Source organism: Pantherophis guttatus, chromosome 11 (genome assembly GCF_059756535.1).
Source record: "Pantherophis guttatus breed Tessera chromosome 11, ASM5975653v1, whole genome shotgun sequence".
Classification (NCBI taxonomy): Eukaryota; Metazoa; Chordata; class Lepidosauria; order Squamata; family Colubridae; genus Pantherophis; species Pantherophis guttatus.
In genome coordinates, this window is record NC_142073.1 from 25,761,787 (window position 1) to 25,778,282 (window position 16,496).

General features: G+C 47.1%; 1 protein-coding gene and 1 long non-coding RNA gene across 5 annotated transcripts; one reads left to right on the forward strand and one right to left on the reverse strand.

Moving 5' to 3' along the window:
- Nucleotides 1–5,771: 5,771 nt before the first annotated feature.
- On the reverse strand, nt 5,772–8,365 carry LOC117670456 (uncharacterized). Its single transcript, XR_004592643.3, has 2 exons — nt 8,307–8,365; nt 5,772–7,123 (listed from the first exon to the last, which is right to left on the reverse strand). It is a non-coding gene; the product is annotated as an uncharacterized LOC117670456 (long non-coding RNA).
- A 134-nt stretch (nt 8,366–8,499) lies between these two features.
- GPATCH4 (G-patch domain containing 4) lies at nt 8,500–16,073 on the forward strand. Of its 4 annotated transcripts, none has more exons than XM_034425612.3 (8): nt 8,500–8,626; nt 9,520–9,713; nt 13,493–13,566; nt 14,014–14,106; nt 14,797–14,901; nt 14,994–15,088; nt 15,191–15,241; nt 15,642–16,073. In XM_034425612.3, the coding sequence occupies exons 2-8, from the start codon at nt 9,599–9,601 to the stop codon at nt 15,895–15,897; spliced, it is 789 nt and encodes a 262-aa protein (XP_034281503.2). In that variant the 5' UTR covers nt 8,500–8,626; nt 9,520–9,598; the 3' UTR covers nt 15,898–16,073. The 4 variants fall into 4 exon arrangements, with proteins under 4 accessions (XP_034281503.2, XP_087733292.1, XP_087733293.1 ...); XM_087877166.1 differs by having other exon boundaries at nt 8,606–8,621; nt 9,519–9,713; XM_087877167.1 differs by having other exon boundaries at nt 8,625–8,864.
- Nucleotides 16,074–16,496: the final 423 nt, after the last annotated feature.

Sequence of the window (16,496 nt, forward strand, 5' to 3'; positions counted from 1 at the left end):
TGTCCTGAAAATAAGGCCAAGCCTGATTTTTGGGATGGGTCTAAAATATACGCCCTCCCCTGAAAATAAGGCCCCCTCTCTCACACACACGCACGCACACACAAATTCCTCACCCCCCCAACCCTCCCAAAGCAGCCACATCCCTGCAAATTCCTGCATCCCCTGCCCCTTTCGCTGCCCGCGGCACTGACCGTAGACCTCAAGCGCCTGCTCCCGCACCATGGTGGTAGCCCGCCCGCCCGCTCTCGCCCCCGCACCCAGGCACTACTCCTACTGCCACATCACTGCTTGGTTGACAATTGGTTGTTCTGGGTCTGGGTGTTTTAGGATTGTTTGGCTGAGAATAGTTGTTTTTTGAATGCTGCTTGGCATTCCATGGTCCAGTTAAGGGGTTGCCTTGGTTTTGGTTCCTCCCCCCCATTCATCTTTAGCAAGTTCATAATGTAGAGGGTGATTTTCGCAAAGGCTGGAATGAATTGACGGTAAAAGTTAGCAAAACCATAGAAACTTTGCAGTTGTTTACAGGTTGGGGTGGTTCCCAATCGATGACGGCTTTTATTTTTTGTGGATCCATCTCTATTCCCTCGTGGGATATTATATATCCCAGTAGTCAATTATTTCTTGGTGGAACTCACATTTAGAGAGTTTTGCATAGAGTTTGGCGGCTTGGAGTTTAGAGAGAACTGCTCGGACTATTTCCATGTGTTCTGCCTTTGTTTCGGTGTAAATTAGGATGTCATCAAGGTAAACCAGGACCCCTTTGTATAAATGTTCATGGAGCACCTCGTTAATTAGTTGCATAAACATGGCAGGGGCCCCTTGTAATCCGAAAGGGAGTACTTTAAATTGGTAGCATCCCAGCGGGATGTTAAAGGCAGTCTTCCACACATCTCCTTTCCTAATTCTGATGCGGTAGTATGCCTGTCGTATATCAAGTTTTGAAAAGATTTTTCCTTTAGAGAGATGGGCCAGCGTGTCCTTCATGAGGGGGAGTGGGTACATATTTTCGATGCTGATCGTGTTCAGATTACGGTAGTCGATGCAGAGGCATAAGGAGCCATCTTTCTTTTTGCGGAATAACACTGGGGCTGCTATTTTTCGTCAGGTGGGTTCGATGAAACCCCTTTTTAGGCTTTTGTCAATAAACACTCTGCGTTTCTCTAGTTCTCTGGGGGACATGCAGTACATTTTCAGTTTTGGAAATTTAGCCCCGGTAGGATCTCAATGGCAGAGTCTGTGGTGCGATGGGGTGGAAGTTCATCAGACACCTCCTTGTTAAATACCTCAGCCAAATCCTGGTATTCTTTGGGGCTACTATGAATGTGAGGATCTTGCTATGATACCCCAGCTTCATTTGCAATGGTTCTGTGGCAAAAATGGCTGGCTCCCAATCTCCCTGCCAGGGTTGGGTTAATTAGGTATTGGGTGCACCCCAAGTCCAGCAATGCTGCTACTTTCTCCCTTCCCTTGGCTGGGGATAAAAAGTCTTAGGGGTAGGGTGAGCGGTTCGATTGGGTTGCTTACCAGCAGGCCATCTTCCAGATCGCTTTCGGACTGGCTCAGGTCCTCTCGGGGCTTCCTTCCTCTGATTTTGGAGGGGAATGGAACTCCATGACCTCTTGGCTTCTCAGCGTGGTTTCTTTTCCTTCAGGGGTGGTTTTTGTAGGCTTCCCCCCAATGAGTGATCAGGCTTTCTGGTGGGGGTTTTCAACTGGCATTCTGCTGCGAGGTGCCCCTCCTTCCCACACTTAAAGCAACCTGATGGCCTCAGTGCCATGGCGGTTTGGGGTTTGAATGGCTCTAGCTTCCCCTGGGGTGGGGATCTTCTCCAAGCCCTGCCAATGCGGTACTGGTTTGGGGTCATGTCGATCTCTGCCTCCTCTGCCATCAGGTACCATTCATGCAGGCAGTTAGGGGCACCATGGGCCAGGCAGGCAGTGTACAGGTCATCAAGTCTATCTTTGAACCACCAGACTAGGATATCTTCTGGCCAGTCAACTCAGCTGGCCAGGTCACATAATTCTTTGGTGTATTCAGCTACAGGACGGCGTTCTTGCTTTACGACTCTAATGCGGTCGCGGGCTTTGCGACCACCAAGGGGGTCTTTGAAGTGGTGGCGCAGGGCTGTCATGAATTGATCAAAGTTTCGTAGCTCTGGAGTGTCGGCGTTGTGGAGGCTCACCATCCACCTGCCAGCTGCCCCTTCTAGGGCTAGGGTAACGACTCACACTCATGCCCCCTGGGTTGGGAAATTCCGCCTGTACTCTTGCATGTAGGTGAGGACTTGACCCAGGAAAAACCCAAACTTTTGGGGGTCTCTGTTGAATCTTACCCCCAAGGGTAAGCCCTTCCTCTCTAGCTTTGGCCCCCTGGGTTGGCCGAGGATGATTGCCTGGGCTGGGATAGTAGGAAGTTGGATACCTGGCACTGCTGCTGCTCTGCCAACATGGTTGTCTGCTTGGTCAGCCACAAGCAATTCTACCCAATTCTCCACAGCACTCAGCTTCCCCTTGCTTGCTGCTTTGTTTGGACATTATTGTAGGGTCCCCTTGGTAGAGTGGAAATTGGGGGGGTGGGAATTTCCTCTCTGGGTTGACCACTATTGCAGAGCCTGCTTTATGTAAGGACCAGCCTCTCCCCACCTTCCAAGAAAGTACGAACTCTTGAAAACTTTTACTGAAACGGGATGAAAGCAAGTCAAAATTCAAAGCAGGCTCTGAGGTCCCTCAGGACATGCAGTCCAAGATAAAGGAAATTAGGAAAAAAAACCCAACCATCCGATGTGGATTCCCATCAATCCACAGGCATGAAGATGGTATTTTACCGGCCTCTCTGAGAAGCAGGTAAGAAGAGATTCTCAGGACTATCTTGCAAACCACACGTCCCCCCTCCCTTCTCATTTCCCAAGAGGTGAGAATTCTCCAGGCATTTCTGGCGCCAGGCAAGTTATAAATCAGATTAAAGTTAATACAAAGAGGACCAGGCAAAAAATAGGATAATTAGGATACATAGGAAAGAGAACTAAATGTGACAAATCCCAATCCCCGCCCCCCTTCTTTCACAAAGAATGGCAGATACACGGATTTGACAGATGGTTGTGGAGCTGGAAGAAGGCAGCCAAAATGATGAGAAAAGCGCATCAGCTGCCCCTGGGCAAAAGATGGCAGGGGAGGAGGTTTGGAGCTACGGTGGATATGATGGAAGTGGATGAGAACTTGTTGCATCAATGAAATCATTTATTTTTATTTTTTATTTTTATTAATCATATTTCTATGCCGCCCACTCTCCAACGACTCTGAGCGGCTTACAGCACCTTGGAAGGATGGAAGGCTGAGTCAACCTTGAGCCGGTGAGATTTGATCTGCTGATCTGCTGAACTAGCAGTCAGCCGAAGTAGCTGCAGTACTGCACTCTAACCGCTGCGCCACCTCGGCTCAAGGTTGATGGCCACCAGTCGCTAAGGAAAGATGGCTGTTCTGCTTCTTCAGCTGCTCACCAGCATTAACAAGGCACCAACAAACACCAGAAGTTGCGCTTCTGGCTGATCCAATTCCAGAACTGGTCTTCCTACTTTGACAGATTGCCTGAGGTACAGCTAGCTTGGCCTCAACATTACTATAATTACTACAATAAAAAAGCATTCCTAAAATTATTTGCCTTTTGCAATGTCTTGCTGGAATTTGGAATGAAACCAAAGTTGAACAAGCATCATTCTTTTTTTTTCTAAATGAAAGAAAATGAAAATACTTTAATAAACAATGAAACAAAGGTGGAAAGGTTATATCTTACAACAAAGCAACTGAATCATTCCTAAAGCAGCAATTTTGTCAAACAGGAAGATTGATCAAGTATTTTTTTTTTATTTCAAAAGTTTTACAGTTACATCTTCACCCCATTTTTCCCCCCACCACCACCCACCCCAAACATCCCGACCTCCCTAACCCTCCCCTCCCCCCAAACTTCCACACAGTATACTCATATCAGGTAAAAAAAAACCCTTAGTATAAAACTTGTATAAAACTTGAACCCTCCCCCTTATAATTTTTCTTTTTATCTTCATTACATTAAAATATTTGTAATACATTATTTTCAAATAAAAGCTATTTGATACTTCCTAGTTTGATATTTGTTCTGAACATATTCTATCCACTTTTTCCATTCCCATTCATAAGTCTCTTGTGAACAGTCTTTTAAGTATGCTGAAATCTTCGCCATCTCTGCAAAACTGGCCATCTTCAAAGTCCATTCCTCAATAGAGGGCAAAGCTTCGTTTTTCCAATATTTACCTATCAACAATCTTGCTGCTGTTATCATATACAATATCAATTTTGTTTCACCCGATGTAAAACCCTTAACTATACCCAATAAGAACAGTTGTGGAGAAAATTGAATTTTTTTCTTCAAAACATTCTGCATGACCCACCAAATTTTTATCCAAAAAGCCTTAACTTTCCTACAGGTCCACCAAACATGGTAATATGTAGCATCCAAGCATTCACATCTCCAACATTTTGGCTGAACATTAGGGTACATACATGACAACTTTTTGGGGTCTAAGTGCCATCTATAAAACATTTTATAGAAGTTTTCTCTCAAATTCTGCGACTGTGTAAATTTAACATTCTGAACCCAGATTTTTTCCCATGTTTCCAACATCACTGGTTCTTCAAAATTTTGAGCCCACTTAATCATACAATCTTTAACTAATTCGGTTTCTGAATCCCTTTCTAACAAAACATCATAAAGCCTTTTAATATGCATTGGACCTTTCTCTTTTATATGTCTAACCAATTCTTCCTCATGCAACATAATACCAGTTTTTTGATCCTCTTTCCATCTCAATTGCAATTGATTATATTGTAGCCAGGTTAAATTAATCCCTTCAGCCAACAGTGTCTGTAGTGTCTTCAGCTGCCATCTGCCCGCATCTGTAAAAAGAACCTCAACTTTGGAATGAAACCAAAGTTGAACAAGCATCATTCTTTTTTTTTCTAAATGAAAGAAAATGAAAATACTTTAATAAACAATGAAACAAAGGTGGAAAGGTTATATCTTACAACAAAGCAACTGAATCATTCCTAAAGCAGCAATTTTGTCAAACAGGAAGATTGATCAAGTATTAACGTAAACATTTTCTGGCTTTGCGGAAACTACAAAGGGTTGGTGTGATCCAATGGGAATTCTGCTGCTTAGAGTTGAGCAACTGGGGGTGTCCCAATGCAGGAGCTCTTTCCAACTGCAGTCACCAAAACCCATCAGAAAACCTTGTTTGCCCATGTTCCACATAGTTCTCTACCTCCCACAGCTTCTTGGAAACCCAAAAGTTGCACTAACATTTTCTTAGAAAGAATATATAGCAGATTTCAGTTACCAAATCCAGATGGTGGTTAAATTGAAATTTTAATGGATGAAAAATAGATCTTTGGGTGTTCCTACTAAAAAGTTGTACTTCAGTAGGAAGGCTGTGGTTTAAATTCTGTTTGAAGGGTCAGGATAGCTCTTGGATTGGTAGTTTAGAAATTCTAGAAAACCATATTTCAAAAAACCATTTTGGCTTTCCTTTTTGAAAGATCACAGGTTCATGTTTAATATCTAAGCATTATCTGACTTTCACTATATGCAATGCCTATATGGCATTACAATATAATAAGTCTGTTTCATTGTTATTGTCTTCTGGTAGCATTTCTAAACATGCCCAAAGTCCCTTTAACTATTTCCACAATTAGAATATTACTCAATACACTTGAATAACATGCAGTGTTTGAAAACACTCATATTCAAGCACTTTATTTGCAGAATCTCATTTTCTCAAGCTTTCTGAAATCCTTTTCAGCTGTTCATTTCCAGAAAATGTCACTTGCGTCATGAAGTACCCATAATCTGCATGTGTGAAACTACAAACTAGAATTTGTTTTGTTACTCACATGGGCCAGATATTTGTGAGGGCTATTGTGACAAGACCAATTTATTGATCAATAGTTTGTAGCACTATAGTCCTCAGCTTCCTGGAAAGTTAAGTGGGGAGACAGAAGGTTCGATACAGTCTCTGGTCTCCTGATCCCAGGAGACCTCTGTTCTACAGGCAGATGCTCCAAACCCTGGTTGCTCCTTGGAATTCAAAGATGGGCCTGGAGCCACTTTTTTTTTTAATTAAGAACTTGGATGAACTCTTGTCCCAAATGTAAATTGCCCAGAGGTTGTCTTTTCTGATACACTAAGAACCCTTCCTACTAAAGCTCCTCTGACCGCTTGGCCATCTCAGGAGGTTTTCTGCCTTCCAAAGGAGCCTTTTGGAACCCTCTCAATTCTTTGCAAGAGATCTTCAACTCACACTGGCAAATTTAGATTATGATTTGCCTAAGGTTCTGAAAAACATAACTAGGCTGAAGAAAGCAATCTCTGATGTTAAGAAATGGCCTTCATTGTGTGGTGGAGAAAAAAGTGTCTTCATCCAAGCAGAAACAACAGTGCAAGCTGACCCAAGAGGCATCTACAGATGACAGGCTTGCAAATGTCAGACTGAGAATGGGGAGAGGATTGCTCAAGCAGCTTAATGGAGCTTCCACATGAAGAGTGATGCAGGAGACGATCAAGCTGAGCCCGAGGAAGGGAGGGGAAGCACGTCAGTAGCCTGGAATCCCTTCGTACCCACAAGAGATCCAAATCTGGCCCTCCTTGAATTCCATTGACTCTTATCGAACATGAGGGTGAAAAGACCCATTTTTTTGTCCTCTTAGGAAAGGCAATCGTAGAGCAGGTTGTTCCAGAGCAGTTTTATCTTTCATTCCTTATTGGTACTTAGACTGTTGGATTATTTTTTCTACTTGATCAAGATCACATACATCCTCAACCTCTGAATTAGGAGCAGCTTTATAAATCTGACATACTCATATGACTTTGGAACATATCCAAACACACAAATCAAAAACAGGTTTAAAACTAATCAGTTCAACCCAGAAGCATGATTTTTCTTTTTTTGGCTGCTTTCCATTACAAGATGTTGTTATGGGATCTGCATGTCTTCAACTGAATCAAACTGACTCTGGAAAATCCGCTTGAGTCCATTTCTTTCCTTAAGATTCCTTTTTTGATGTTCTAGAAGGGGATTCTTCAATTGTTCTTCCTGTTTTGGGAGAAAAAGTAAGCGATCCAAAGCTGATGTTGAAAGTTCTCCAATGTAACCAACTGGAGGAAACATATTATCGATAATAAAAAAAAATTATCGATATGGAGGTCCAAAAAATGGACAAGGATGGTAAGTAGACTTTGGGTTGGGATGGGCATTGAGAGAGAAAGGGAAGGAGGGGACACCTCCATGTAGAGGAGCCACTTCTGCATCTTCCCAGAGGTTGCACATAAGACACAGGGCAGCAGTCAAATTCTTCCTGACCCACTAAGCACCCTCCCTCCTCATGAAGCTCCACACTGACTTCCCACAAGTTCTTCTCCTTCCATGGGACTGGGGGGGGGGGGGAGAGGAGCAGAGGAGCCATGACACACACACACACCGCCCCTACTTAACCAGGTAACCTGGGGGAAACCACCAGGCCTCCAGATCCAGTGGAGAAGAGGGAGCCGAGGGGCGAGTTTGTCCATTGACCAACAGGATAAACATGGCATAGAATGGCCCGCTTCTCCCCCAGGCTCCATCCTTTTAGGGACTTGGGGGGGGGGCACTTAGACCTAAGAAGGGATGGAAACAGACGCTGCAGCTCTGGGCCTCTTGGAATCTCACAGGTGAGCCGCACCTGGTGCACCGCCCCCCCCCCCGCCATGCCGCATCCGAGCCCCCCAGAGAGGGGCCCTTTGGGCGCGCAAACCCAGTTATGGGGGCGGAACGGGCGCCTCTGTTTCCACTTCACTTTCCCCAGGAAAAGGGCGGAGAATCCTGAAGAGCGGCCCCCATGTGAGGACGGAAGCCGAGGAAAGGCCCGGCGCTGATCGCCTCCCGCCCCGGGAAACGGATTCCTGGTTCCCCGGGAGAGCCAGGCGGCCCTTCCTCGGCAGATTCTCCGGCTTCCCGAAGCGGCTTTTTCAAGAGGCGGCTGGGCTTTCCGGGCTTTCTCTGAAGAGCCGAAGAAGCTTCCTGGCTGAGGAGCGAAACGTCTTCAGAGAAAAACCAGCCGCCTCTTGAAAGAGCCGCTTCGGGACGGCGAGGGAGGCGCTGCTTCCGAAGGCCGAGCGGTGGGGGAGGAGTGGACGCCTCAGGGCGGGAAGGCTCGGCCGAGCGAGGCTCCTTCTTCTAGCGCTCTGACCCAGGCGGCCTTAATACCCCCGCCGCCTCTTTGCGCAACGACCCTCCACACCTGCGGGGGCGCCGTTCGGGACATCAGGCGTCCCCGAGTCCCGCCAGCCAATCCCAAGCCGTATTTCCTCTGACGTGAATCCAACGGGCGGGCTTATTTCGGACGTGCTGAAGATTCCGATGATGGGCAACGTGTCTGGCCAATGAGAAGATTTCTTTAGGGACTATCGCGCCTTCTAGTCCTTCCAGCCAATCCGAAGACTCGCTTCCGGCAGCGTCCCTGTGACGTTCCAATCAGAAGGCGGCCCCGCAAGCCCCTCCCCGGAAGCCTCGGGCGCAGGGAGGGACCATGCGGCCGGGCGGGCGAGCGAGCGAGCGAGGGTAAGCCGCGAGAGCCGCCTTTGGGCTCCGGGGCCGGCTGGGGCGGGCGGCGGGCGGCGGGCAGGGCCGGGCGGGACTCCGACCCCCATGCGCCGCCACAGGCCGCTTGCTGGGTGGGAAGGGTGGTCGCCTGGCATCCATGGCAGGACGCGCGCCTGGTTCCCCGGGCAGGATCCCGCCTGCGCTGCAGATGCGCTCCAGGCCCCCCGTGGAACCTCCGGCCTCAAGACAGGGGCAGGCAAGGCAAGGGAAGCGGCGCCTTCTGGGCTGGGCCGTCTCGGCCTCCCACCGCGGGGGCTGATGGAGTGCAGCAGCTGGGCCGGAAACCGGCAGAGGAAAACCGGAGCAGTAGAATAAGCGGCGCCTCCAACCTTGGCAGCTTGAAGACTTGCGGACTAAAACGCCCTGAATTCCTCCCAGAACTCCCTGAGTTGAAGTCCACGAGACTTAAAGCTGCCAAGGTTGGAGACCCCTGGAATAAGCCTGCAGGCTGCCTGAAGCTCAGCAAAAAAATTAAGGGCGGGGGGACGGTTTGTATCCGAAAGAGGGTAACGGGAGACCGCCGGCTCATTCTTGCCCTTTTGCTTTGCTGGGGAACGGAGCAATAGGCAAAATGCAGATCTCCCCCCCCCCCCCCCCCAAGATTTGTACAGGACAACTTTTCTTGAAACCAGGAAGCATCAGCCTCTGGCTTCTACAGGAGGGAAGGGCTGTTTTCTGTAATGGTGCACATTGTCTTAAATCAAAGCCCAGGCCCTGGTGTTGCCCTTACATTCTTGGAATAAAGAGACTGCGTGTTGTTTAGGCTTTCTGATTTAAGATCTGTGGCTGCATATTACAGCTCTAGAACTTGAGTGTTTTTTCCTCACCAGATGTGTTTCTCTTTCTAACAGCTGGTGATCATGGAGGCAGAATAAGGATTGATCTGCTTTAGAACTAGGGAATTTCATTGGGTGCTTATCCAGCTCAATCATGTGTGATTTGCTGAAAGAGGAGAAGAAGAAAAAGAAGAAGATGGCACTGATGACAACAAGCAAAGGGCTGGAGTTTGCAAAGGAGCAGTTGAAGAAGCATGGATGGAAAAAAGGTGCAGGGCTTCACCTGTTCTAAGTTTGCCTCTACGCACTTAAGTAGAGCAGAAACTTTGTTTATTTTCTTTATTAATCAAAAGTATATAGCTGCCCGTCTCACCAAAAGCAACTCTGGGAAACACCCAACAAATGAGTCACTTGGCGCTGAATGTGCTTGGCACATTTAGCACCAAGATGCTTCCAGATTGAAAGGATTAGCTAGGAACATCACCGTTGCCCAGGGGACACCCAGTTGGGGGCTCCTTTCATGTCCCCATTTATGAGCCCACCTATTCAAAGGTAAAAGTTCCCCCTGTCCAGTTGTGTACAACTCTAGGCAGTAGTGCTCATCTCCATTTTTAGCCTAGAGAGTCAACACTGACACTTTCTATAGTTGTGAATATACACTTGAGGCGCACAGAATGCTGTTACCTTCCCACTGAAGTGGTACCTATTTATCTACTTGCATTTGCGTGCTTTCAAACGTTTAGGTGAGCTGGAGCAAATGACGGAAGCTCACCACCTCACACAGTAACACTTGGGGCTTGAATATGGGCTTGCTGATTGTCAACTCAGCGTTTTAACCACATGAGCCATTATTTAGCATATGGCATATCATACATGGGCTAGAAATATATATTAACATTTCACCTAGGTTAGTAAACACAATAAAATATAAATGTTAAAAAGTCTATTTTCAAATACCAATGTCTAGGCCCATGATGGCAAACCTATGGCACGGGTGCCACAGGTGGTACGTGGAGCCATATTGGTGGGCACGTGAGCTCATGCGTGTGCCAGCCAGTTGATTTTCAGACCTGGGCCCACCAGAAGTCAGGAAACACACTGTTTCCGGCCTCCAGAGGGCCTCTGAAGGGGCTGGGGAGGGCAAAAATGAGCCTAGAAAGGTTCTGGAACCTGGGGAGAACGAAAAATGGGCCTACCGGGCCCACCATGCCATCGCGTGCCAGAAGCAGAGCGAGCATGGGGGGGCGCATAAAATTATGGATGTGGGCACGTGTGACACCCCCCCGCGCTCCCCCCGTTTTTGACACGCGATAGCAAAAAGGTTAGCCATCACTGGTCTAAGCCATCTAACCATTGAAGCGCAGCATCATTTATATTAAAAAATCAGATACTGGACGGGTAGATGCCCTCAGCTTTCAGCCAGTCACGATGTGATCTACAGTTTGACGCAATCAGACTGAGGGGAGGCTACCAGGCCCCATTTATACAAAGAGCCCCAGCAGACACCATGGGAGGTGTGAATCCCATTCAGGATTGTCCATTGCTGACAAGGTAGTTCAAAGCCTGGCATCTTTTTTGTGGGGTCATTTATATGTCTTCCTATGTCTGGGTGTTTGGCTTTCCATTGGGAATCAATGTTGAAGTTGCTGGGCAGATATTGTACAAGGACTTTCTGGGTTAGAGTCTTCCGGATGATAAATGAGGAAGGTCAGCACCGGTAGAGGAGTGGGTTGTTCATAATTTTTCTGTATTCTCTTCCTAGCCTTTGTAAAGCTGGCAGTGCTAGTGCTATATGGTTCAAAACACAAAGCTAGCAAATCGCAGTGGTTTTAATATATTTGCTTATAATCCTCATGGTGTCGTTGAGTCTGGCATCTAATTTACTAATATAGCAGCTGTTAAGCTGTACCAGGGCATAGTATTCTGCCCTGGAGTAGACCAACCCAAGTGCCTATGACCTGAGGGTGGCAGTTGAAACTCCCCATTTAGTTCCACATAGTTTCCGAAGTACAGTATGTCTTGATTTTTGCCGCCGTATTCTCTAGGTGTATCTTATAGGAGAGAATCTGGTCCAATGTTACTCCAAGGTACTTCGGATGGGGATTATAGGGGAGTAAGTTGTGTAAGTAGACCTTCGGGGCTTTATATGCTAGTTTGTTGTTAAAGTGGCAGCATGTAGTTACTGTTTTGCTGGTGCTAGGAGTGAGCCTCCAGTCAGGGAAGAGTTTTGCCACCTCCATGTTTTTCTTGTACTGCTATGGCCAAATCATCAGCGTATCCAAATTTGCATCTCCTTGTCACTGGCCTGTCAGATAAATGTAAATTGAATAGTGTAGGTGCCTTTTAGAGCCTGGTGGGAGGCCGTTGTTTAATCTTCTTACCTTACTTACGTTGTCCCCTATTGTTAACGGAAAGGACCCATCACTCAGCAAATTATTAATTAAACAATAGAGATTTTTGTAGGGGATAATATGGCAGTTTGTATAAAAACATATCCTTCCAAATTCTTATATGCTGCAATTAGGTGTACAAATACGGCCATGGTTTTGAGACCTCGTGTGCCGTTTGTACTTCCCCAACAAATGAGTAAAACCACATTTAAAACTACAGTTATAAAAACCACATATTAAACTATAGTTATAAGAATATAAAAATTACATTAACAGAAAATATTTAAAAAAAGATACAAACCCTAGTGAAGAGGGAATAAAAATAGCCAGCTCAGCAATGGAGCCATCTAAGCATGTCTCTTAGACAGTAATAAACCAAATGGAAGTAATAGTGGTTGTTTACATGTTCGTGAACTTTAAAGACAGAAAATTAGAATTTAAAAAAAGTTTCTAAATTCTGTGTTCCTTGTGGAGTATCTCTAAATTTAACGAGTGTCATACTTTTCCATGGTTTATAGAAATTCTGGGCCAGATTTGCCATATAATATGGAAAAGCCTGATACAAATGTAATAGTCAAGTAAATAAGGATCTAAGGATAAATTAAATGATTTCCTGGATTACTGCTTTCCATATAATTTACTCCTGCAAATCTTGCTGAATTGGAAGGGCCCAAAGCCACAGGAAAGTACCAAGAACCCATTGTCTGTTATGGCATATCAGGTGCAAATGTCTGGATTTTCATTCATTAAATATGGTTCAAACAAACCCCCCTTTTTGGACCTAAGGATTAACTGTTCCCGTCATCCAATCTGCCTGATGTTGTTCATCCTAGCTAGGATAATTCTGATGCAAATAATGAAGAGAATGGATTGGAACGCCTTGAAACAACACAGGCATTATTAAAGTGGATTTATGAAGACGTATCTTGATGGATTGGAGCAAAGCATTTGACAGTTTGTTCTGAATAACAAGCCTCTTAAGTGTGGATTGGATGACATGATATCGGTAGATCTTGATTTATGACCATTCATTTAACTACCCTTCAAATGACCCTTTCAGATCTTGGTGCTGAAAATATTGGCTTCATATCAGTCCTCACACTTCCTACCACTGCAGGGGTCATTTGATCAGAATTCAGGCACTTGGCAACTGCTGTGTATTTATGAAGGGATCACCCAGCCAGCTTCCAACAAGCAGTGGGGAAGCTGATTTCACTTAGCAACCTATGATTCACTTAATAACTGCAGCAAAAAAAATCATTGAATCAGGCACAACTCGCCTCAGATAGCAATGGAAATGCCCGTCCCAATTATGGTTGAAAGTTGAGGACCACCATCAATTGTAGGTCTAGCTCAGAAATCATACTCCAAGTTGGTTCCTTGAAGGAGGAGCTGCCGTTTTGTCCTTAACTTCAATGCAGCACTGAAATCCACCCCCCCTGGTTATATCCGGCTCGCCGAACCGGTAGCGCTGGTGGCAGGAGGCTTCGCCCACCCGCTGGGTCATCATTACGTCCCAGTTTTTTGTCATCTGTGCATGCGCAGAAGTGGCGCGCGTTCCCGTTCCCGAACCGGTAGCGAAGGTAAGTGGATTTCACCGACGCTTCGATGTGTTTCTTAATGAAAAGGAGAAATGAATGTTTTTTCTTTTATTTTAGGTAAAGGACTTGGGAAACAAGAAAATGGGATCACTGAAGCCCTAAAAGTCAAAATAAAATGCAACACAGCTGGGGTAAGGAAGGGTCAGACTTTGAGTGGAGGGAGGGGGGATCGCCACCTAGAGAGGCAACGAAACCGCCATCGCCTCTTTTGAGCAAAGCTGATCTTTTGTCCTACGGTAGCACTCAGGGCTCACTTAGTCTATTCCTAAGCACCTTCTTGCCTGCTAGGATTACCCAAATAAGCACAGTCCAGCCTGGAGGATCACTAGTTTCATATTCTTCAGTTGTAAAATGCTTCTGCACTTGCCTACCGGGCCGTAGTCCAGATTTTACATGAAGTCTGCAGAGAATTAGGCTTAGCGTGGAACTCTTGGTTAGATGGGTGGGGACAATCTGGAGGCACATTTGAGAATCTGGTGGGTGGTAGACAGTTACTTTCTTGTTTTAAGGTTCCTAATGACTTGGGAGCATTTGAAGCTTGTAGGCCAGATCTGTGACCCTGCCTCCTCCTGACCCAGGTGGGGCATGACTCGGCTGAGGAGTTCACCTACCACTGGTGGGACCATCTGTTCAACTCGTCTGCTGCCAACATTACAGTAGAAGCTGAGCAGGTAAGGGGGCACGAGCTGGGCTTGGCATAGTGGTAGCTTTGGTTTGGCAGTTTGCCACTGAAGCTGTAGATCTGAAGCCATGGAGTGATCCTGTGTCAACAAGTCTAATGTGAGAGAGGGATCAGCACCCAAAGGTTTATGAATTTATCTATTCATGTTTTCTTTGCTGCCCATCTCCCTACAAGGTGACTCTGGGCTGCTTACAGGTTATGAAACAAGTAAAAATAGTTAACAGGTTAAGAGAGCACAATGTTAACATATTATTAAGAACTATAATAAAACCAAACTAAGAGAGCAAAGGGCTGGACGGGACGGGGATGAGGTCTTCTTATCCTGTTAGCCACCTCCAGCGATGAGTGTCCCCCTGAGGGCCCAGGTAAAGGTCAGTAAGATCAACAGCACACACACAAGCCCCTGCATGGACTGCAAGCTTTGGTTGTTGAGTGAAAATGGACTTATTGAGCTGAAGGTAACACATAGCAGTTGAACACAGCTGTCTCATTTGTTGACCTGTGTGTACAGTTGTTTTCTGTGCAGCAAGCCAATGTGTGTACAAAAGTCCTTGGGGTTTCCACCAGTATCATCTTTGCAGGTAAATAACCTCCAGCCCTTTTCACAAGTGACAGGACGTGGAAGGCTTGTTTGGGCGTAGCCCCCCCCCCAACCTCTGAACCTCCATTCCTCCCCCAGGATGGGGTCCAAGTGAGAAAAACCTCTGAGCGAGAGGGGCCAGTCACAAGGACAAAGCCATGCCGAGCCCAGGAGGGGAACATGCTCTACGGCCGCTTTGTGAAGGTAACGGGGGCTGTGGTGGAGCAACGGGAGATCCTCGGGTTGGAGCTTTCCTGGGCAGTGCCAGAGACTGGCCGGATTTGCCCTCCTTGCAGGCAGCCACCCTGATATCTGGCACAGAGGAGCCCATGAACCCCGTGTCCTCTGCAGACCAGGAGGAGGAGAAACCGGACCTCTCCATGGCAAGGAGGTGAGGCTGAGGAGGGGCCTGGAGAAACCCGGCTCCTGTCCCACCCCACCCCAGCCAGGCAGATGCTGACCAGGTTGGTTCCCCCCCTTCTGTCTTTTGCAGGCTGACTGACCAGGAGCTGTTCCAGGCCTGTGGGGGAAGAACAGTCCACAAGTGAGGAGCAAGTGGGGGGTGGGGGGCTAGGCACAGCTTTCGGGGGAAGACCAAGGGCCAAATCCCTGTAACGGATGCTGTATGGGTTGCGGTGCAACAAGGCAAACCCTCTGAACAGATGGAGCAGGCCTCTGTCCTAGTGACACAGGCTTTCTCGTGGGTGGGTTTTGCCCAGTGGGGTTGGCTGTCATGCTGGCCTGGCTACTTCAGTTCCTCCACTGAAGTTCCCTCACAAAATGGGCGAGAGAGGACAGCTCAGTCCCCCTGCCCCTGTGGCTCTTCGGTGGAGACGAGCCTTCCTTAATTCTGGCCCCTCCTGTGTTATTGCCAGGCAGGGCTGGTGGGCTCCGCACTCTGGCAGCTTGAGTGGCCTCACGTCTCCCTTTTGCTGCTTCTCCAGGGGCGCTCGGCACGGCATCACGATGAGGGCAAAGCTCGCCCGGCTAGAAGAGCAGGAAAAGGCTTTCTTGGCTAGTTCTGTCCAGAAGGATGGACCAGGGATGGCCCCCAGTGACTGCCCTGACCCACAGCACTCATCACAAGTCAAGAAACACAAAAGAAGCAAAACAGGCTGCTACAGAGAAGAGCCAGGTGGGAGAAGCTGTCTCAAGGCCAAGGGCAAGAAGAAGAAGGGCAAGGAGCTGAACGGGCACTAGGGAGACGGCAGCCAGAGGAGCAGAACGATGGGGGGTTTCAGCCCTGCTTGAGCCTCACTTGTGTTCCAGCCCTTGTCTTGTCCAGTGAAGGACTGGCTGATCTCCTCCACTAAGGAGTGCTGGAGGTTGAAAAGTGTACAGATAAATATTTTTTTCATAAATAGATAATACACCTATACAGTATTTCTGAGCTTCCCGTGAAGGCTTGGAAGTCAGAGGCCTCCTTTGCCTACAGATTTCATGTTCATACTGGGGGGAGGGGGGTGTTTCTCTGACAGCATCTCTTTTTCCCTCAAAGATCGATGGATGTACCAAATTTTGAAAAACAATGTAAAAATTTTAAATGGAAGCAAGGATAGTTAAAATTTGACAGTAAAATTTATGAAAAAGCAGGAGGGCTTTGTGGGCACTAGCCAGCCCTACGCTGCAGCTCCTCTGTGACAACCCTCCACCCCAGTGAAAAGGCAGAGCCATTTATTTTCAAAAGGCCAGGTGGGGGGTGCCTCATTGTGGGGAGGGGGAATATTGTCATCGTCCCCCCGTTTGCTTTGGGATGGGACATGCTGGGCCCCCTTACAAATTCTCCCAAACTGCTCTAT

Coding starts and splice junctions, on each gene's coding strand:
- GPATCH4 (XM_034425612.3), top strand. CDS start 9,599: ATGTGTGATTTGCTGAAAGAGGAGAAGAAGAAAAAGAAGAAGATGGCA. Junction 13,567..14,013: donor TAAAATGCAACACAGCTGGG/GTAAGGAAGGGT, acceptor CTCCTGACCCAG/GTGGGGCATGACTCGGCTGA. Junction 15,089..15,190: donor GACCTCTCCATGGCAAGGAG/GTGAGGCTGAGG, acceptor TGTCTTTTGCAG/GCTGACTGACCAGGAGCTGT.